This window comes from Nannobrachium achirus (assembly GCF_963921795.1).
Source record: "Nannobrachium achirus genome assembly, chromosome: 17".
Taxonomy (NCBI): Eukaryota; Metazoa; Chordata; class Actinopteri; order Myctophiformes; family Myctophidae; genus Nannobrachium; species Nannobrachium achirus.
In genome coordinates this window covers 24,318,018-24,340,321 of record NC_137824.1, presented here as the reverse complement: position 1 = coordinate 24,340,321, position 22,304 = coordinate 24,318,018, and the positions used below count along the sequence as shown (strand labels likewise).

General features: G+C 43.1%; 1 protein-coding gene across 1 annotated transcript in view; it reads left to right on the top strand.

The window, feature by feature from the left end:
• Positions 1 to 20,791, top strand: part of LOC308301454 (serine/threonine-protein phosphatase 2A 55 kDa regulatory subunit B gamma isoform) — a gene marked incomplete at its 5' end in the record, with an annotated part of 38,655 nt that extends 17,864 nt beyond the window's left edge. The window contains 8 exons of the mRNA XM_080745451.1: positions 2,014 to 2,111; positions 4,373 to 4,538; positions 6,002 to 6,114; positions 8,023 to 8,200; positions 11,051 to 11,215; positions 12,490 to 12,659; positions 18,056 to 18,147; positions 19,281 to 20,791. Of these exons, the coding sequence (XP_080601577.1) occupies positions 2,014 to 2,111; positions 4,373 to 4,538; positions 6,002 to 6,114; positions 8,023 to 8,200; positions 11,051 to 11,215; positions 12,490 to 12,659; positions 18,056 to 18,147; positions 19,281 to 19,575 (1,277 nt within the window). The 3' untranslated portion in view covers positions 19,576 to 20,791. The remainder of the gene's footprint in view (positions 1 to 2,013; positions 2,112 to 4,372; positions 4,539 to 6,001; positions 6,115 to 8,022; positions 8,201 to 11,050; positions 11,216 to 12,489; positions 12,660 to 18,055; positions 18,148 to 19,280) is intronic.
• Between the last annotated feature and the right edge of the window lie 1,513 nt (positions 20,792 to 22,304).

Here is a 22,304-nt window from a genome sequence, read left to right as displayed (position 1 = left end):
GCTCTCTTACCATTATTACGACGTGCAGTGACTAAACCCACGTCCCTTTCTGTTGAATCTGAAGCTCTGTAGACTGAGCCAACCTCCACAATCTAATCTACATTTGTGTTTGTCTTTAAAATGTATTGGAAAGATAATTGTGATGATTATGAATAGTATAGTAGGGCAGGGGTTCTCAACCTGTGGGTCAGGACCACCAGGGGGATCCCCAAATTATTTTGTGGGGTCCCCAGATGATTAACTTAATGTGCACATTGTTTTCTCTCTCAACAGTAAACAAACCAACATATCGTTTAAGTGAGGGTCTCTGCACATTTCTAAAGTGACAATTTAAGGACTTTTTAATACCTCTAAAATTACATATTAAACATTGGCCAAATTGTCAAATATTAGAGGCAGAAATTGTGAAAATAGACAAAAGTAAATCTGCTCTTTTCACAATAAAACTGTTATACAAATATAATGCCTCAACTCTCAGGCTGGGGGGTCCCCAGTTAAAATATGACTATTTTGGGGGTCACAGCCTGAAAAGGTTGAGAACCACTGTAGTAGGGAAAAGCAGTGAGACGCTGGTTGTGTAGTCTGGTTCACTGAAGGTAGCTTTTTGGAGAACATTGAGCAGAGGTCTGCGTTAGAATGGATACAATGAACTTATTATTTAGTCACAAGCTCTTGTTTGTACTTTAAAAATGGTTAAATATTTATAAATCCGCAGACACACTTAACCGCTTTCATCCTGGCGTCCCTAGTTTGGGCATGTTATTATAGCATTACTTTTTGAAAAAAAGAAAGAAAAAAAAACTAAGAGATGAAATATGGATTGGACATACCAGATTTGGCTCAACAGCAACGATATCAGTCATTTATTTTTTTCTTACATTTTTATCCCACGATTTTGTAACCCATCTTTCACCCAGTGCCAATTATCTAATGTAATCCTGGGTGCTACACTCCCTCTGCCAACCTGGGGAGAGCAACGGACTGACCTCATGCTTCCTTCTATGCATGAATAGTCACCTCCCCTGTCACCTGACCGGGGAGAGATTCCCCAGCTGGACGTAGAGCGTGGAAGGAACACGTTATTCCAACCAGTTCCTTTCCCCTTCATCGTGCGCCCCGGCTGGCCAGGGGGAGGCAGTTTAGAGACCAGGATAACCGCATGTTTTTTTTTTGTGAGGGTACCTACACTAGGAGACATGGGGAGAACATGCAAACTCCCCATTGGGAATTGAATCCTGGCCCGCTGATGGGTATCAGATATATCACATTGCTGTCGGTCAGAAACCGATCTCGATATTTAAACTATTTAGTTTTTGTTATCGTAAATGAATGCCTTACTTCTTCATACTACAGTGTCACACAAAAGCAGTACCTAATATACCTAATGTACAAGCTCAATGCATTGCGATGCGTTGTGAACTTTTAGATCTACCTGGGTTTTATAAACTAGTCCTTACCCGTTCGAAGTTATGAGCGTGCAGAGTTTGGGTTATGCACTGTGCACACGCCGGGATGGAAAGTAACTTTGCACTTGGTACCTGCAATGCACAGTTAGGCGCACACGTCTGCGGCGCATGCGCGTGTGTGCTCCCTGTGTGTGTGTGCGCGTGTGTGTATGTGTGTGTGTTCATGCATTAGCACAACAAGGCACAACAATAAACTGTCCTTTATAGCATCTGTGTGAGTGCATGCTCAATTGCTTACATATTAGCGTTAGCGCACAAGTGTATTGTTTATGAGGCATCATCAGATGGTAACAGTCTTGTTAATCTAGTTCTTGATGACTTGTTTGGGCGACACAGAGGCACGCAAGCGTGACCAAATAATGATACAGAATAGATGAGTGGTCAAATGTATTCCATTAGCTAATGGCTACTCCCTCTTTCTTCCCCTCTCTCTCTCTAATTCTATTTTCTCTCTCTCTGTCTCTTTGTCTCTCTCTCTCTCTATGTCTTCTGCCTGTCTGTCTGTCTGTCTGTCTGTCTGTCTGTCTGTCTGTCTGTCTGTCTCCAGCTGATATTATCTCCACTGTAGAGTTCAACCACACAGGAGAGCTTCTGGCCACGGGGGACAAGGGGGGGCGAGTAGTTATCTTCCAAAGGGAACCTGAGGTAGGCAACCACACACACACACACACACACACACACACACACACACACACACACACACACACACACACACACACACACACACACACACAAATGTGCACCTACACTCATGCATTTGTGCATACACACTCCAATTCTAAAATACACAGGATCGCACACATTTATGCATGCACACACACTCCATTTTCATTTCACTCTGAGACCAGTAATGAACACACATCCCCTCCGGCTACTATATAGTTGCTGTCAGGCCTAAAACTTGCATCCCCATAATTAAACCTTTTATGTTTTTTTGTGTTAACCCATACATTTATGTAATGTTATATGTTACATGAGAACCGTATAAGGTGCCCTGAAAAGAAAGAAACATTTGTCTTGCTAGATACAGATTCACAAACTGTAACTAACTTGAGCGCAGTCCATGATGTTCCTCTTTATTTTATGGTGGAACATATGGTGATAATTGTTTGGTACCGGCACCAAATGATCATTTTTGATTGCTGTTTGTAATTAATAATGAGACATGAGAGTTCTTTGTTTTGTTTAACACTAAATAATAATGCTATCCTCGGCTTGCCTATTTTAAAGACCTAGGGAAATGAAAAATTGTGTATTTAATTTTAAAAAGCCAATTTTAATTACTTCCTGTGACAGATAGACTCTTGTGAATATGAATTACTGTTGATTACATTCATCAAAAACAGCTTATTTTAATTCAAGATGACGGTGTAATACTCATTGCTAACTTAATCAGCACACTAAAATATGTATCTGAAAACATTATAGGTTTGAAATAAGTAAGTTAGTGACAAACATTCTGCACAGTGTAGACATCTCTCTCCCTTTGCCAGTTTGTGCCTGCAGGCTACAAACAATAACACAGTCTGTGCACCACGCAGATTTACAGTGCCATCGCCTGAAGGGATGGAACCTGCTGATTGGTTAAGAAACTTACAGGATTCTGTTTCATGCTGAAACTTAAAAAATAAAATTACAGAAAAGGCCTTTTCACCTGATCTTTAAGGCTATACAATTCTACTTATAGCTGTCAGGCTTTTTATTCTGCTATAGGAAATTAATTCAGCCTTACCATTTATGACATATTGTGATGTCACGTGAAGCATGACCAATCCTGTCTGATTAGACATTATATTGTCCAAAACTCCAATCAGAAAGGGGACAGGAAAAAGTCCCATTGAACTCAATGGACTTTTGGGTTCTCAGAAAAGTTAACCGAAAACAACTCAAGCTAAAAGAAACGTTTTTTGAAAACTTTAGGACTAGAACAATGGTTGTCTATACCAGTGGTTCTCAACCTTTTCAGGCCGCGACCCCCAAAATAATCATATTTTAACTGGGGACCCCCCCACCCTGACGAGCACTAAGAGTTGAGGCATTACATTTTGTATAACACAGTTCTATTGCGAGGCGTTGTGAGCATGTAGATCGGCTATTTTCACAATGTCTACCCCTAATATTTGACAATTTGGCCGATGTTTGATTTGTCATTTTAGAAGTATTAGAAATTCCTTAGATTGTCACTTTAGAAATGTGCAGATACGCTCTATACACTTATGTTGGTTTGTTTACTGTTGAGTGAGAAAACAATGTTGCACATTAAATTAATCATCTGGGGACCACCCAAAATAATTTGGGGACCCCTACGGGCGGCCCCCAAGTTGAGAACCACTGGCCTATACTGTAGCAACCACACTAATAAACATACATTTTCAGCGCAGGGACCGCTCAAAACCACTGGGATAGAGGAATACTTAATGCTATCATACTACTGTATGATATTCCTTATTGTGGGCTCGCCTGAAAGGCGAGCACACTATGTTATCTTCATTATTTATGTACCGCAGACAGTACAAAGGCAGGGCCCTTAGCCAATGAGGTCCAATTGGCGGAAAAACATCTGGAGGTGGTGTTAGCTGGAGTATTGGTTGAGCTTCACATGACAGTTAACACGCTGCAGAATATAGTCTTATTGGCAAACATAAGAAATAAAGGAAAAACAACAATTTGTTTGATTAATAGTTTTTATTTTTGTTATTTTTTAAAATTATTTATTTACGAGCGAGTACTTCTAGTTCTCACTTTGTTGCCTCCTTCTTTCATCCTCCCTTCCTTTCTCTTCTCTCTCCTTTTACCCCTGTCCTGCCCTTTTCCGCCCCTCTCCATCCCCCCCCTCCCCCCCCCCTCTCTCTCTCTCTCTCTCTCTCTCTCTCTCCCTCTCTGTCTCTGTCTCTGTCCACCACCAGAGCAAAACTGAGCCTTTCTCCCAGGGAGAGTACAATGTCTACAGCACCTTCCAGAGCCATGAGCCCGAGTTCGACTACCTTAAGAGTCTGGAGATCGAGGAGAAAATCAACAAGATCCGATGGCTGCCGCAGCAGAACGCCGCCCACTTCCTGCTCTCCACAAACGGTGAGGAACCCCTTCCGCGTATATCTAATACCCACCAGGCTTCAGTTAAGATCCGCCTCGCGGAAGCTTCTGATTGGCTGAACCGGAGGTAGGGAGCGCTCCGTTGTATTCACTTGGACCGCGCGTAGGTGCCGAAAGTCGGGGGGCTGAAGATTTACTGTTCTGTCCAGAACGGCACATAAGTTGGTAACGGCGCTGAGTCAGCTCATGCGACCATCGCAGGGCTTGACACAGCGGCTCGCTCGTTACTCGCCCGGCGGTGTCTCACGTGGCTCATGGTCGCTTGAGACGGCGCGCCTCTGTCGTCATCACCGAAAACAAACGCTCCTTTCAAGAACCTAACTGAACCCTGGTGGGTTGAGGATTGTCTATTTATACTTCCCTGTGTGTATACAGGTGTTTGTCAGTTCTGAGTTACTTGTTTGGCTTTAGCGCTGTGTGAACATATATGTATTTTCCCATAGTCTGGCTCCCATTAGTAACTAAAGGTTGCTTCTTTATCTGGCACTGGGCACTACTAGCAGCCCACTCCCTCTTGACTTGAGACACTGTACTCCTTAAACATGTTTAATGTATTTGGTCACACATGTTATTGATTTATACAATATAAACAAGCAGAATTGCCTTATATTCAAAGTTTTGCTGTATTTGTTAAATGTTATAAAACCGATATGGCTATTTAGATTCAGATCACTGAGATAAGAGTCAACTAATAATGCCGGTGTAACTTAATATTTGGGAGGTATCATTTCGCTTAATTGTTAAAACTATAATTTGTACAGACGGAGGAAGACATATCCGTTTTGGTTGATTACATAATGCACAGTATTGTGTCATAAAAGGTATATGTCACCCTTAGCGCATTTATTAAACTACTTTGTTTGGAGGAGCTAGCCCCAGTAATCAATGCACATTTTAAGTTTATGGCTCCACAGAATTATTTTAAACTACAGATGGTTTTTGAGCACACCGATATTGATTTCTCTAAGTACAGTATAATTTATGATTGAGGCCATGAAACATTTAAGACTTTGCATCTGCTGTACTGAAATGTCTACTGCTGTTAAATTATTCATATAACACCAGCCTGTTGTTGCAGATATCGTTCATTTCTAATCATTCTGGAGTAAATATGGTTGTCTTTTAGCATATTGAGCTTATTGAGGGCATTAGTGGATTAACCCTGGAGGGGTGTCACCTACTATATTGATGTAGATGCATTTCTTGGACACAGAAGACCATGTTTTGGGAATGAATTAACTTGATGCTGGCCTTTTTAACTCCTGTGTATTTAATATGAATGGTTCCAATCAGAGAGCTTTGGAGACAAAACGTCCTCATCTACAAGACATTAGTCAGTCATTATGATAAGCAAGTGCCATCTGGTGTAAAGTAAAGTACATTATTCTTTTACACTCTCGACTCACATCCCTGTATGTGACTGGTTGACTGTTCTGTCTCAGATAAGACCATTAAGCTATGGAAGGTGAGTGAGAGAGACAAGAGACCAGAAGGATACAACCTGAAGGATGAGGAGGGTCGCATCAAGGACATCAGCACTGTCACCTCCCTACAGGTCTGTCCGTCTGTCCGTCTGTCCGTCTGTCCGTCTGTCTGTCTGTCCGTCTGTCCGTCTGTCTGTCCGTCTGTCCGTCTGTCTCTCTGTCTGTCTGTCTGTCTGTCTGTCTGTCTGTCTGTCTGTCTGTCTGTCTGTCTGTCTGTCTCTCTGTCTGTCTGTCTGTCTGTCTGTCTGTCTGTCTGTCTGTCTGTCCGTCTGTCTGTCTTCAACACCTCCTTACAGTAGGCTAAATCGCAGCAGAAGTAGGTCAGTGGGTACAGATGTGTGTGCATGTGCATAACTGGGTCACTGGCACAGAGGTGTGTGTGTGAATGGTAAATGTCTGCATACATACAGTATGCAGACTGCAGTATATTTCCACATACATACAGTATATATATGTATCCTCCTGACCTGTGGACATTCTTTAATGTTCAGGGTTTCCTGCAGCACTTTACAGGGCGCCTGGCCAGAAAACCCCCCCGCCCCCCCAAGGGTATAAAAAATTTTTTTTTTTTTTTTTTTTTTTTTTTTTCAAAAAAAATTTTTTTTTTCAAAAAAACTTTTTGGACCTCCAACAATGTACTAGGCATGATCGCGATCGCGAAATTGCATGTTTAAAGCCATACTGTGTAAGTTGCTCACCTAGTGGTCATTAGCCCTATAGCGAACCGCGGTCGCGTCCGCGTCTTTCGGCCGTTTTTCGTACCTTCAGACCCCCGCGTCTGCCTCCACCTCGCTGAGATCTATCTTTGGAGGGGTCCCTTGTTCCTGTGCGTTCAGTAATTCCAGAGATACACTCCTTCACCCTGCCTGGTAGGCGAAATTACCTAGAGACTGGATGGTACAAACCGGCGACAACAAAATGGCGACCCCACTTCAAGATGCGATGTGATTGGCCGGCAGTTGTATAACCCTCGCTGTGATTGGCCGGTAGTGTGATGACGCAATTTTGGCGCGAGATCCGGTCCACGGCAAGGATCTCAGTTTACATAATAGAGAAGGCTTTACAGGCTGAAATTCACGGCGCGGATCTTCTAAAACTTTTGTGTTTTAATAGTTAGGAGAATTTTAAGATTTGTTTTATAAAAAAAGTTACATAGTACGACTTTAACCCCCATACCAACCCTATCTTTCAAACATGGCAGCCATGTTTGTTTACATTTGAAGAAAACATAAGGGCTGGTATCTCCTGAATGCCTGAACGGATTTCCAAGCGAATTTTTTTGTTTGAAAGCTGTGAAAAGCGTGTACATGCATAGTGCATCATCTGTGCACGAATTCGTACACCAGCGTGCACACTATTTTTTTAACCCTTTGGTGGCGAACCGGCAATATAAGTTATTCAATGTTGAATAAATGTGGATGATAGCATGTAGTTGTGTTTTCCGTCATCATGGGCACATTCATGTGTTTTTTATAGGGCAAAAATAAGAATTAATATTAAAAATTAAGTGAATTAATTACTCGAATTAATTAATTAATTATCAAAATTTTCGGTGCACGCGCTTTGCGCGTGCGCCATGAGATCCCCCCCTGGTCAAGACTTTTTCCAGCAGGAAACCCTGATGTTTAATGTAAGTCTATCAGAGATTTACCATTACATTTTCAAATCCCTTTTTACTTACACTTTACTTTGTAACCCCACATTCAGAGTGTTTAGTAAAATGCCCTCGCTTGATATGGTCTTGTTTTTTTTTGACGTTCCATGTAATTGTTTTTTTTTTTTATTGTTTGTGTTTTGTATGTAATGTCTATATGTCTTATTGTTCTAATGTTCAATATATTAACATACATATTACATACATATTCTGTACATTTTGAAAAATTTCAATAAATATATTGTAAAAAAAAAATGCCCTCGCTCCATGTTTATGCCATTCCCATTTTCTTCATCGCTGCCCGTCCCTCCGTCTCACCTCCAAGGTGCCAGTGTTGATGCCCATGGACCTGATGGTGGAGGTGAGCCCGCGGCGGGTGTTCGCCAACGCCCACACCTACCATGTCAACTCCATCTCTGTCAACTCTGACTGTGAGACCTACATGTCGGCCGACGACCTGAGGATCAACCTCTGGCACCTGGGCATCACTGACCGCAGCTTCAGTATCCTTTGTGTTGTTGAACCCCTAGCATCCTTATTCTGGGGCACACAATCAGCCCAGATCCACAAGCTTGATTTACAAGATACACTAAAGATATTTAGTGTATCTTGAAAACCGGAATGGCCCTAGTATGGAACCAGTGGTGTGATATGGATTTTAGAAGTGTGGGTCCTCTAAATTCATGACGTCATGCGCGCACGCTGTTTTTATTGTTAATTAGTATGTGCATATAAGTCGCGTGTGCTTGCAGCAAAATAAGTGTGGGCTCGCCGAGCCCACGCGAGCCCATGGCAACTCACCCCTGTATGGAACCCTGAAGGGCTCCGGTCAACTAAATAAAGGGTAAATAGGCTGACTATTTATGCTTAGTCATAATAACCATTTCGACGATCGTCACTCAACATGGCGTATTTTTAATACATCATCTATCTATAAATGCGAGAAGTCTCTGCGTGTGTGTCTGTCTGTCTGTCTGTGTGTCTGTGTGTCTGTAATCCGCGTATCTCGAGAACCGTTCGTCCCACCGGCTTCAGATTCGGCACGCGCGTTCCCCGCCGCGGCACGGAGTGCAGTGCCGGGTCTCGACCCGACCCGACGCGCGGTTTTCCCGAACCGGCGCGAAACGTTCGGAATCTCCTTATGCGGGGTTGATTGTTGACATCAGGCTGTTCCGGAGGAAATCGGCGAAAGCTCTGACTCATTGTGACATCACTTCATAAAAGGCTCTGACATCACGTACGCCACATGAGTCAACAAAAAATCTCTGTGAGTGTGTATGTATGTATGTAATCCGCGTATCTCGAGAACCGTTCGTCCCACGGGCACGCGCGTTCTCCATATATGGGCATAAAATGAATGCCCCCATATATGGGCATAAAATGGATTGCAGACAGACAGATACAGATATCTCCATATATGGACATAAATGGACAGAGGCAAACAGAGGGTCAAAGATCTCCATATATGGGCATAAAATGGACGCAGACAGACAGATACAGATATCTCCATATATGGGCATAAATGGACACAGGCAAACAGATGTTCAAAACGGGTCCTATGACAACAGGTATAATGAGGTTTGCATTAAAGGGGGAACCGGCACTGTGTCTGCAACACAGTTGGAGGCACAGACAGATACTCCATATATGGGCATAAAATGGACGCAGATAGACAGATATCTCCATATATGGGCATAAAATGGACCCAGAACTATAACTGCAGTGATCTCCATATATGGACATAAAATGGACGCCGACAGACAGACAGACAGATACAGATATCTCCATATATGGGCATAAATGGACACAGGCAGACAGATGGTCAAAACGGGTCCTATGAAAACAGGTATAATGGGGTTTGCATTAAAGGGCGGGCCATTCATTCCCTATTTACATTGTTCCGAGTTGGCCAGGTCGGGCGGCCCAGCTTCTAGTATTATGAAAATGCACCTGAGGTTGCAAACCCAGCCTGAAACCACATGTCTTGTTCTACATCTCTCTGTTGCTGAGATATGTATGACTGATTTTGTCATTTTGACCTTGACCTTGATTGAGATCTTGACCTTTTCAGTCCAAACGTTAATCATCTGGTTGAGGTGGGTTTTATTCACAGACAGAGAGACAGACAGACAGACAGAGAGACAGACAGACAGACAGACAGACAGACAGACAGACAGACAGACAGACAGACAGACAGACAGACAGGACTCAGGAGGGATTTCAACACACACACACACACACACACACACACACACACACACACACACACTCCCCAATTTTAGCAGTTGTTTGTCGATTGATTCCTCTCCACACACACGTTTGGTGGTGCGGGCATTGTCAGTTTCCACGTGCTGCTGAGACTTGATAAAAACTACGGTGATTCTGATCTGAATAGGCCGAAGGTCACGTTTAGGCTGCTAGTCTGAACATCATGTAAATGAAACCTTTCCAGTCCCATTGTGCCAGTGTTGACTTGTACACAGGCATGCACAGCACACAGACACACATCGATGGGGGAGGGGGGAGTAGTATTCCCAAGGAGTAAGATTGTAGCGTAATGAATAATTCACAGGCTGCATAAATATTTCAGCCTTTTTCTTGGTTCTAATCCAGTTGAATATGACACAATATAGTCCCATCCCTGTGGCCTACGGACGATTAATATTGTTACAATTGATCTGAATACGGAATTGCTTTCTACCAATGGCCCCCAGGATACATTCTCATCGGTTTTGTTTTACGCTCTGCCGTAAATAATTTACACGCCATGAGTTGTGTAAACATTTACATGCACTGCTCATTTTTCTTTTTTTAAATGTTGCTGGTAGTAACAGCTACGGCTCAGAGGTGATAGGGGGGCTTCATTAGGCAACCAGACTAGACTAGTACTTTCCGGATATGTCTGCTTGCATTTTGCTAAGAGATACGTTATATAGTTTAAATTATATTAATTTATAAAATAATAAATTTTCTCCATTGACTTGAATGGGAAAGTGCAAAAATTAAACCTTTCCCAAATATGGAGATGACTGACATCATAGATGATGTCATAGACAACAAGAGACTGACACAGTATGTCCATAAATGGGCATTCCAAGATAATGGCTTAATATTGATGACATCAGGGATCTCCATATATGGGCATAAAAGAACAAGGACTGACACAGAGATCACCATATATGGCCAATAATTTATTTGTGTATACATTTTCCCCATTGACTTGGAAACTCAAATGGTAAGACGGAATTCATTTGCAAGTGTGACTCACATCACAGCAACCACACTTGCAATTTCCCAGAATGTCATCTTTCTACTTCTCCATGTTTTTCCCCTGAGCAATGCCCCACCACCAGACATTGTTGACATCAAACCAGTCAACATGGAGGACCTGACGGAGGTGATCACGGCAGCAGAGTTCCACCCTCACCATTGTAACCTGTTTGTGTACAGCAGCAGTAAAGGCACCCTGCGTCTCTGTGACATGCGAGAGGCAGCGCTATGTGACAAGCACTCCAAACGTGAGTCCACCCGCGGGGGGGCGTAGTACCCTCACGGGTCTATTTGGTTACAGTCAGAGTCAAAGGGAAACTTCACCAATTTTGAACCTAAATCCAATTGTTCTGATGTGAGATCATATATTATTAATAGTGTGGAGGGAAATATGTCTTGTATGTACTGTATTTCTTCCATGAAATGTGGACATACAGGTTTGTCTAAACAATATATACCGGTGTATATATTGTGTAAAAAAGCATTGGAAGCAGCAGATGCCAAATCATCACTGACTGCGGAAATTTCACTCTGGACTCTGACTTCAGAAGGTTGACAGTTCTCTATTACTGTATAAATCCTTGTTTTGATCCTTGTTTATTTTGAGATATGGATTTTTGATTTTCATGAGCTGTATGCCATAAAAATCTAAATTAAAACAAAAAAGGGGGTTGAATATTTCACTGCTTGGACAATGTATTCTAGAATATGTGAAAGTTAAATCATTTTATGGGATTCTGGAAAATAATTAACTTTTCCACAATATTCAATTATTTTGAGACAAACCTGTATGGTAAACGCCTTTGACATCAGAAGCATCGTTTCACATCGACAATGACTATAATAATATATATAGTGTGGGAAAATATGTAGTTTAATACGGTATATACATTAAATATGTATAATATAAGATCTCACTATCTTATAATACTAATTAGACCTGTTTCATCCCACGGGGGGATTTAAATGTCTTGCTCAGGGACACCTCGACACGTTGTGGGGGCCAGTAATCTAACCTGGGACCTTCTGCCTCCCAGGTGGGCTCTCTAACCATTCAGCAATGGCCGCCTCTTCAACAGGGGGTCCGGGACCCCTAGGGGGTCCTCAGAGTTACTACAGGGGGTCCTCCAAATCTTACAATCCTTTTTATTTTAACCCCAGTTTCCATATTCTGAGAACTGTAGCCAAAAATAGCAGTTCTACAAGCTCACAACGTCTCGCAGAGCGATTTTCGGCAAAGAGGTTTGGGGTAGAGGGGAAAAAGAGCAAACTAAGTACTGGGTGAAAGGTCAAGTTTATTCAGTGTTGACGGTTCAAGTGGTTAAATATCTGAAAAATACAAATTGACATGAATCCAAAATACTTTGATGTTTGTGTGCTGTCAAACGATGAAACTATATGGAATCTACGAAAAGGTTGTGGGGGTCCCTGCTTCATCTCTCTCTCAACAAAGGGGTGCTTGGCCTGAAAACGTTGGAAGACCCCTGATATAATACATCACCCCTCTTCCCCTCCTCTCCAGTGTTCGAAGAGCCAGAGGACCCCAGCGCTCGCTCCTTCTTCTCAGAGATCATCTCCTCCGTGTCGGACGTAAAGTTCAGCCACAGCGGACGCTACCTGCTGACCAGGGACTACCTGACCGCCAAGGTCTGGGATCTGAACATGGAGAGCAAGCCCCTGGAGACGTACCAGGTTGGATGACCCACGCGTGTGTGTGTGTGTGTGTGTGTGTGTGTGTGTGTGTGTGTGTGTGTGTGTGTGTGTGTGTGTGTGTGTGTGTGTGTGTGTGTGTGTGTGTGTGTGTGTGTGTCACTAGTGTGTTCTACTAACAGTATATTGTCGTTGTCGGGTGAAAACCTTGTATGTCCAAAACCGTCCGTTTTGTATTTATTGTTTTAAAAATGATTTAAACTAGTGAAAACAGCCGATCTACAAGCACTAGATCGGCTGTTTTCACTACTTTTGTGCGACGGCCTTGTATAATGAAGCAAGGCTTTACTTTGTGAAAGAACGTACAAATTTGAAACTTGGAGATACGAGGTTTCCACCCAAAAGCGACGATATGCATATTCCCAAATCGATAAAAAAATAAATTCAATTATATTTTTCAGTAATTCCATGAAGAAATCAAAGAAAAAAAACAGACAGTCCATAAATTAGAACACAAATGATTAAGAAGTAGTGAAATAGCCGATCTACAAGCGTTGTGAGCTTGTGATTCTGCTGTTTTCACTAGCTTGGGCCCTGGGCAAACATCTACTTTCTCTTTTTTTGGGAACCACTAGCCTAGTCTGAGGTGAAGGTGAAGGCTTATATGTGGCTGTTGTCTTTCTTGAGCTGATAATAGCCGCTGGCGAAAGAATTCATGCATTAAATAATAGATCTGCCACACTTCATTCATTAGTATTCAAACGTATATATACGTGCGAGTGCCGTGCGCGTGTGAGGTTAGGGAATAATTATAGATGCCATCCAAAAAGATCTAGAACACACCCCTGGTGTGTGTGTGCTCCTGCTGTCTGTCTCATTAAATTACAAGAAATACCTTCATGAATACTTACTTCCCTCAGTCATTTTCAGGGCATGTTCTCCATACATTTTTGTGTTTGCGTGTGAAGTGTTCTGAAATACATTTTAGAGAAGACCACGTTACACTACAACTTTTCAATGAATCTCATGGCCTGCATCTCCAGGGAGCGCAGAGTCGCAGACCCCAGCCATGTAATGACAATCCATGCTGGACAGTGTTGATTTCGTCGACTAAAACTATGACGAAAAATGTTTGTCGACTGCGTTTTTTTCACTGACGAAAACGAAATAAAAACTAGACTAAAACGTTAGGGAGGGACTAGTGCTGAAGAGAGTCATTTTATGTTTGGTTGCTCTCAGGTGTTGCGTGCTGAAAATAGCAGATCTACAAGCTCACAACGCGTCTGCGACGCGCTGTGAGCTTGTAGATCGGCTATTTTCAGCATGCAATCAAGTGTAAAATCAGTCATTACGATGCCATCAAGGCCTGCCAAAATACATTTCAGTTGACTAAATCAGCTGTAGATGTAGTCGCCTAAAATCGTATGATATTTAGTCGACTAAAACTAAAACTTTTCAGGTGACTAAATTATGACTAAAACTAAATTACATTTTATTCAAAAGACTAAGACAAAATTTGCTGCCAAAATTTGCTGCCAAAAACAACACTGATGCCGGATTCCAACACATGCTGAGTAATGATTGGCTGATTTCGCTGGTTTGTGGGGGTGAATGGTACGTGATTCGCAGTTTGTGCAGATGATGGACACTGTTGTTCACAGTCAGTGGGTTCCTAATTGGGCCTCTTTGACCATTGTTTGCAAGCATTGTTATCCTGTAACACTGACCTCACTCAGGAAGAAATGCATAATGGAGAGGTGGTGTCCCCGAGTCACTCGCTATGTTAGTGGTTCCCGAAGCCTTTTAAGGATAATTGGATTGAATTCATGCCAGAAAAATACTGTCCACCATTAGTTTAGAAACAGCTACAATATACTGTGGCAGAACATATGCTTCTTTTGAAATATTTTTATTATGATTTACATAAAGCCGAGGGCGAGTATACATTGACATACTGTATATCACATGGATGTAAAACAGCAAACATAACAGACTCCTTCCCCTATCCCTCCCTCCCCCCACCCTCAATCCCCAGGATAGTTGCAGAACAATCTTGTGGCAGAACATATTTACGTATTTTACACGTGTGTGTGTGTGTGTGTGTGTGTGTGTGTGTGTGTGTGTGTGTGTGTGTGTGTGTGTGTGTGTGTGTGTGTGTGTGTGTGTGTGTGTGTGTGTGTGTGTGTGTGTGTGTGTGTGTGTGCGTGCGTGCGTGCGTGCGTGCGTGCGTGCGTGCGTGCGTGCGTTTGTGCGCTCGTGCAGGCGCGCGTGCGCATCCGTCCGTGCACACGCTTGTTTTGGGTGTGAGTTATCTCTGTGTGCATGTGTGGGATAAGAGATTAAGCATGCCAAAAATGTTGGGTGTGTAAACTGTGTATACATGTATTGTACATTGCATGTTAGCGAGCAGGATATAGCCTCTGTTAATCCCTCCATTGTCCTCTAAACCGTTCAAAAGAGCCTTTTCTGCACGCTGCTATCTTGCATTCATCTTTCAGCATGAGTGTAGTGTGTCAATTCCATGCATTTACAATAAGCTGCTCCAGTTTAGCACAACTGTATGTCAATTTCTCGATCAATATGTGATTAGTAGGCTATTTCAACCTCTGGCATAATATGGGTGAATCTGTGCATGTGCGTGGGCGTGCCTCCCTCTGTGCATGCACAGACAGATAATTTCAACTTTAATTTAACTTGAGGATGTAAAAATGGACCCATGCTTGATGCGTGAGAGGCTGGGAGGCAGTTAGGAGTGGGTAGCTGAGGCGTGCTGGTGCTATTTATAGAACGCTGAGCCTCCACTCATAAAGTGAAGCTGGAGGGAGGGATACCTTACACAGCCCAGCACCCAGATCTGCAATGCAGCAAGGAGAGGAGGAAGACCGGTTGGGGGCGTGAAGAGAGAGAAAGGGAGAAAGAGAGAGAGAGAGAGAGGGATGGGATGGGATTAGACGGTGTGACGGACAGGGGAGAATGGGAAGACGAGGAATAAACAGGAGAGGGTTGCTGGAGAGAGGAGCTGGGAGTAGAGAGAGCCAGAGGCGATGGGATGGAGTTATGGAGGTGGGATAGAACAGTGTTTCTCAACCTTTTTTCTGCATGGGCTCACTTTTTATGTCCCAAGAATCCATGGGCACGCCAACATAATACGGGGGTGCAAATATCGTCACTGTCGTGACGTTTCAAATTTGTACGTTTCTTCGCAAAGTAAAGCCCCGCTTCATCATACAAGGCGCACAACAGTAGTGAAAACAGCAGATCTACAAGCACACAACGCCTCGCACCGCGAGGCGTTGTGGGCTTGTAGATCGGCTGTTTTCACTAGATTAAATCATTTTTAAAATGATAAATACAATACTGGCTTTCAAGCAGTTTCAAGGGGCACACTTGACCCTTCTCAGGGCCACACCAAAGGTCCCCAGGCACAGTGGTTGAGAAACACTGGGATAGAATGGTGTGACACGGGGGCGTTTGGAGAAAGAGAGGTGGAGAGCGAGAAAGAAAGATTGGATAGTGCGGCATATGGGCAAGAGAACGATAGTGGCAGAGTTGAAGAAAGTGAGGGAGGTGTAATTATAGAAACTAGCTGGGGAAAGTAGCAGACGAGGAGGGAATGCATTTAACACCAATGTTTTAGCTAAGTTTATGATTGTATTTCTCTTGGGCATGAAAAGGCTTAAATCAAATTAGCAGATTGAACACGGGGGAAAGAAGTATGAAGCACTAAATTACAGACCGGGAAGCCGGAAAAGGCTGTATATCCAACACAAGTTGACACCATGTCATTTCACCCGATGTGGAAAGACCCACGTGGGAAAACACACGTGTCATCGTTTCTCTGATATACGGCCATGAAGCGAGTCAAGCGACCTCAGCGTGACCGTATATTGATCAAGTGGAGACTGTGGACTGCTGACATTATGCAAAAATGTAAATACTGAAGCTAATGTGGGGGGGGGGGGGGGGTAGAAGATATCGGGGGTGAAGATATCTTTGTTTAGATTTCAACCTCTTGCATCACTTGGCTGACACAGTGCTGACACAAGCAGGTCGGAGGAAAGGGCAAAGGGAACGACTTATTAGTTGGTGAATTTATGTTTGTGTGTGTGTGTGTGTGTGTGTGTGTGTGTGTGTGTGTGTGTGTGTGTGTGTGTGTGTGTGTGTGTGTGTGTGTGTGTGTGTGTGTGTGTGTGTGTGTGTGTGTGTGTGTGTGTGAGAGAGCGGTTACCCTCCTCAGCAGCCATGATTTGGTGAAGCTGTTTTGATTAAAAATGTATTGCCTGCCTGCATATTACTGTGGGCTGGTATTGTATCTTATTGGCCTGGCCTTCAGGGAGGTGATGTGAGACAGTTTCTCGTTAAATGTGCATGCATTTAACAAGAGACACGTGTGTGTGTGTGTGTGTGTGTGTGTGTGTGTGCGTGCGTGCGTTTGTGCGTGCGTGCGTGCGTGTGTGTGCGCGTATTAATATCTACACACGCTCTTGCTCATTCTATTTATACAGTAGCTTGCAATTTGAATACAGAGAGTATAGAGAGTGCAGTGATCTTCCATTTTAATAATATTTGTTTTATACTGTATGTGTGTGCATGTCTGTCTGTGAGTTAAAGGTAGCTACAATCCGGGTTTCTTTATGAATAAAATGTTATTTTAACCAATATGTATGACAGAGTATGTTAATACAATGTAATTAGTGTTTGGAGGTGGTTTCCACCCTGGTGTCGGGTAGGACACCGGCTGGTCGATAGTGTCTTAGTTATTTGTAGCAGAATTGACCGCTTGAAGAGTGGCACCATTGTTCATCTCTCTCTCTGTGTGTGTGTGTGTGTGTGTGTGTGTGTGTGTGTGTGTGTGTGTGTGTGTGTGTGTGTGTGTGTGTGTGCGTGTGTGCGTGTGTGTGTGTGCGCGTGCGTGTGTGGCTATACTTTTCAAGTTTAGAGGAAGCTTTCCTTACTAAACAAGTTAAATACCAAACATTAGTACAAGCCATTATACACCTAGAATAAGTGTCAGCTCATTGCCTTAATATTTGGCAGCTTGGGCCATGCCCGCAGGCTGGTGGTCAGGGGCTTGAGGAGGCAAAGCAGCTTGCAAATTACTGCTCGATCTCCTGCATTATTGCTCTGTTTGGAGGAGAAGGTGGTTCCTGTGTCCATACTTTTCCTGGAGTTGGTAATATGGCAGATGGAAGTGTATGACCTACAGTATTATGTTGACCATGAATGTGGTCATGTGTGTTGTTTACATTCAGTATGGAGCTGTGCAGTGACGTTTATGTTATTTCGAGTATATATGTTGCATGGCATCGGCAAGCAACAGTAAAATATTTGAGCCCTTGTAATGTATTTTATAAATGGGGACTCAAATTAATATGTGTGTGTGTGCGTGTGTGTGTGTGTGTGCGTGTGTGCGTGTGCGTGTGTGTCTGTTCCTACAGGTGCATGATTACCTCCGCAGTAAGTTGTGTTCCCTCTACGAGAACGACTGCATCTTTGACAAGTTTGAGTGTGCATGGAATGGATCTGACAGGTAAGCACGCATGTGTGTTTGTGTGTGTGAGACAGAATGTGTTCATTTTGGTGTGGTGTGAAGTGCTGTGGAATTGTGTGGAATGGTATGTGTGATATGATGTGGAGTGGAGCGGTGTGCTGTAATGTGATATGTAGTGTGGTGTGGATTGGTGTAATAATCTATGTGTTTGTACATGATGTTTAACCTATGTTCCTGTATTTTATTATTGGCATTTTAATGTAACTTAGATTTAGACTGACGAGTGTCAGTTGTTGTTTGTTTGAATATTGTACGTTGTTTATGTTGTGATGTTTTTATGTGGACCCCAGGAAGACTATAGCGACCGCGGCAGCGGAAGCTAATGGGGATCCGAATAAAGAATAAAGGGTGGAGTGGAGTGGTGTAGTTTAATGTGATATGGTGTGGTGTGGTGTAATATGATATGATGTAATGTGGTGTGACTGTGAAGTGATGTGGCATTGATGTAATGTGATGTGATGTGGTGTGACTGATTGTATGAGCAGGGTTCCCACGGTCATGAAATTCCTGGAAATATTTTGAAATTAGAAAAATATTTTTCCAGTACTGGAAAAGTTTTGGAATTTATCAAGGGTCCTGGAAGGTCCTGGAAAAAATAGCAATGCGTTGTCTTTGGTTATTGATTTTGTTAATACCTCTGAAATGACAAATTAAACATGGGCCAAATTGTCAAATATTAGAGGCAGAAATTGTGAAAATAGCCGATCTACATGCTCACAACGCCAATGCGAGGCGTTGTGAGCATGTAGATCAGCTATTTTCACAATAGAACCATGTTATACAAAATTCCTCAACTCTTAGTGCTCGTCAGGGTAGGGGGTCCCCAGTTAAAATATGATTATTTCGGGGGTCACAGCCTGAAAAGGTTGAGAACCACTGGCATACACTACCTGTCTTTGGGCATTGCGCATAGGAGTAAGCAACCTGTTATTGTGCTGAATTATTGTTACAGTATATAGTCCTGGAAATTGGGTTAAATATTCTGGAAAAGTTTTGGAAAAGTTTTGGAAATTAATTGGTAAAAATGTGTGGGAACCCTGTATGAGATGCAGCATTGTGTTGATTCTCCTTTTCTGCCCCTGCTCCTCTGCATCCACCCTCCTTGCTCGCAGTGTCATCATGACGGGGGCTTACAATAACTTCTTCCGCATGTTCGACCGCAACACCAAGCGCGACGTCACGCTGGAGGCGTCCCGCGAGAGCAGCAAACCCCGCGCCGTGCTCAAGCCGCGGCGGGTCTGCGCCGCCGGCGGGAAGCGGCGGAAGGACGACATCAGCGTCGACAGCCTGGACTTCACCAAGAAGATCCTGCACACGGCCTGGCACCCCACGGAGAACATCATTGCCATCGCTGCCACCAACAACCTGTACATCTTCCAGGACAAACTCAACTCTGAGATGCATTAGTGGACACGCGAGAAGGGGGTGGATCCAGACGTATAAAACGTGTTCATGCGGTACGCTCGTACATGCACACACCTTGTGAGAATGTACACACTTATGACAAGACATACACTGATGGAGAGGGATATACTGACACACACACACACACACACACACACACACACACACACACACACACACACACACACACACACACACACACACACACACACACACACACCTACATAAGGTAAACATTCACATACATGAGGCAGAAGTGTAATATGCACAGAAGCACACATCCAAAACACATTCACAGTCACTAAACGTACACACAAGCAGGCTTACTTCTTGTTACACCTGCCATTCTGTGCTCCGATACGCTGTGAGCTTGAATGGCAGTGGGACGGATGTCAGGTGCCTCATCTCCCAGCCTCCCAGAACTGAAAGGACCCATGCAGTCCGCGGGCAGAGAGGGAACACGCTGGGTTTCCTAATATGGATTATGGATTAGCGCAATTCTCTAAAACCGCGGGTTGTCCAGATTGTCGACCTCTGGATTGTGTTTGACGGAGAGTTTGTTATTGTAGGTCAGTTCTTGAGGGATGGAATCCTCCAGACAAGGAAGACGTTTACATTCTGTCTCTTTTCTTTTTTTTTACGTTCAAATCCTCTGTGTTGAACTCCTCCTCTGCCTCTACTCTCTCTGTATACGGCCACATCTGTACTCGATCCAACCTACTCCTGTTACTTGCCCACTGTTTTGATTTCTGTAACAAGGCCCTTTGTGGTTGTTTACTAATGGGTGGATGGAACATGGGACGTTTATATAACTTGACTACCCAGCTCCTGTTTTTGTAAATGGCCCATGAAGATGACGATGATGATGTTTAAGATGGTGATTTTGATGTTGACACTCTGATAACTAGAGATGAACCCCAAGGATGAACTCTGTGCCACCCCTTCCCCCCAAATGCACCCAGGAGCCTCAGAGCTCTCCGTAGCCAGGAGAGACTGGGGTGTGTTCAGCCGCGGGTTCCAACATTTCCAATGTTTCAGATGGGAACGGAGTCTGTTTCTGTTCTCGGCATTGTGTAATGTTTCATCTGCTGGTTCAAGGCCTTGCCTTTCTGTGAGATTGTGGATTCTGCTTCCAGTTGAACTGGGGGCCGTGTCATGTGCTACTTTGCTGTTAAACACGACTGAAATCAAGCAACAACAAAAAAAAGAAAAAGGAAAAAAAAAAGAATATATAAAAAGAGGGAAAATAAAGTTACTAAAGAATTCCAACAATCAAGCAAAAAATATGCTGCATGTCAAACAAATTGAGTCTGTGTTTATTTATAAATTGACTGACTGACTTGGCTGCCTTCTTATGCTTAGTTTATACTCCGTTGTGCGACGGTGCCGCGCACTTAAAAACAGCGGATCTACAAGCTCGCGTGAGTTTGTAGAGCTGCTATGTCCGGTGCACGGCGCTGCCGCACGGCAAAGTGTAAATCTGGCTTTAACCATTTAGACTCAGCTGTACAAAGGCTTGGGGGGGCTCAGAGGTCAGGGCCCCCCTCCCTGTACAGCACTAGTAACCATAGACGACCGAGCTCTCCTACCTTTCTTTGTGTCTCAGGACACTGAAGCATGTTTACCCGTGTTCGGCTCATACACTTACATGTACATTCTGAATGAAGCTGTCCCAAGATTCAGTTTCCGCCTTGCGTGAAACTGTGAACCAAGTGGAATGGGGAATGTTTTATGATCAATGTTGAATTCTTATAGAAAAGAAGAAGAAAAAAAAACTTTAAAGGGCATAAAATGGTGTCTGTATATACCGACTCACTCTCTTTTTGACATGTACAAGGTTTTGTTGCTGTAAAAGAACGCTCATCAATAATCAATGGACAGACTGTGGACCCGATCGCCGGTGATCGATTCTAAGGTTACGGCAGAGAGAGATTGCACTTTGATCTCTTGTTAGCCTTCTTCACCCATTATTTTGCTGATGTGCATAGTCTTTCTTTCTCTTATTTTTAGAACACAGTTTATTCTTTTATTTATCCTATTTTTGAAACATTTGTCAGTCTGATTCCATGTCCTGACCGAACTAATGTTGATTCACGTATTTCTTTTGTTATTGTATTTTGATCACAAAAACTGTCAAATGGACAGTTATTTGGATTTTTTTCTGAATAAAGATTTCAACTAAATTGCATCCGATGTGTGAACAGCTGTGTTGTCTTTATTCAGACATAGGGAATGACAGAAATGGATATAGGTATTTTTGATGTAATCATAATGGTTCACAGTATGTTGGAAGCAGTGAGATAACCCAATTGGGAGCACCACCCAGTGTCAGCACCATTTTGTCACACAAATCTTTCATTCATACACATGATAGGGATTTGCTGCTATTTAAAACATTATCTCACATGTTATTAAGTAGTGTACGAGCAGAAACCAGAAAGCTACAGATAGGATTATGGTTTTAATTTGCGATAGGGACGTGTACTGAAAATGTCACCTAGTAGCCTTTCACAGGCTAATTTTCTCTATGTATGTAGCTTCCCAGTCCCACAAAAGGTGCACTTTCTGTTGTGACTGGAAGCGCTTTAATATCTTTTTGTTTATCTGCACAGGAAGATGCCGTCATGGGGACGCAGGCAAACAGCCTGTAGAAAAGCCTAGATGTGTAGTTGAGTGATGTGTGCCTGAAGATCTGATTGAGGGGTGCCTAGCTGATTGATTATAACATGGGG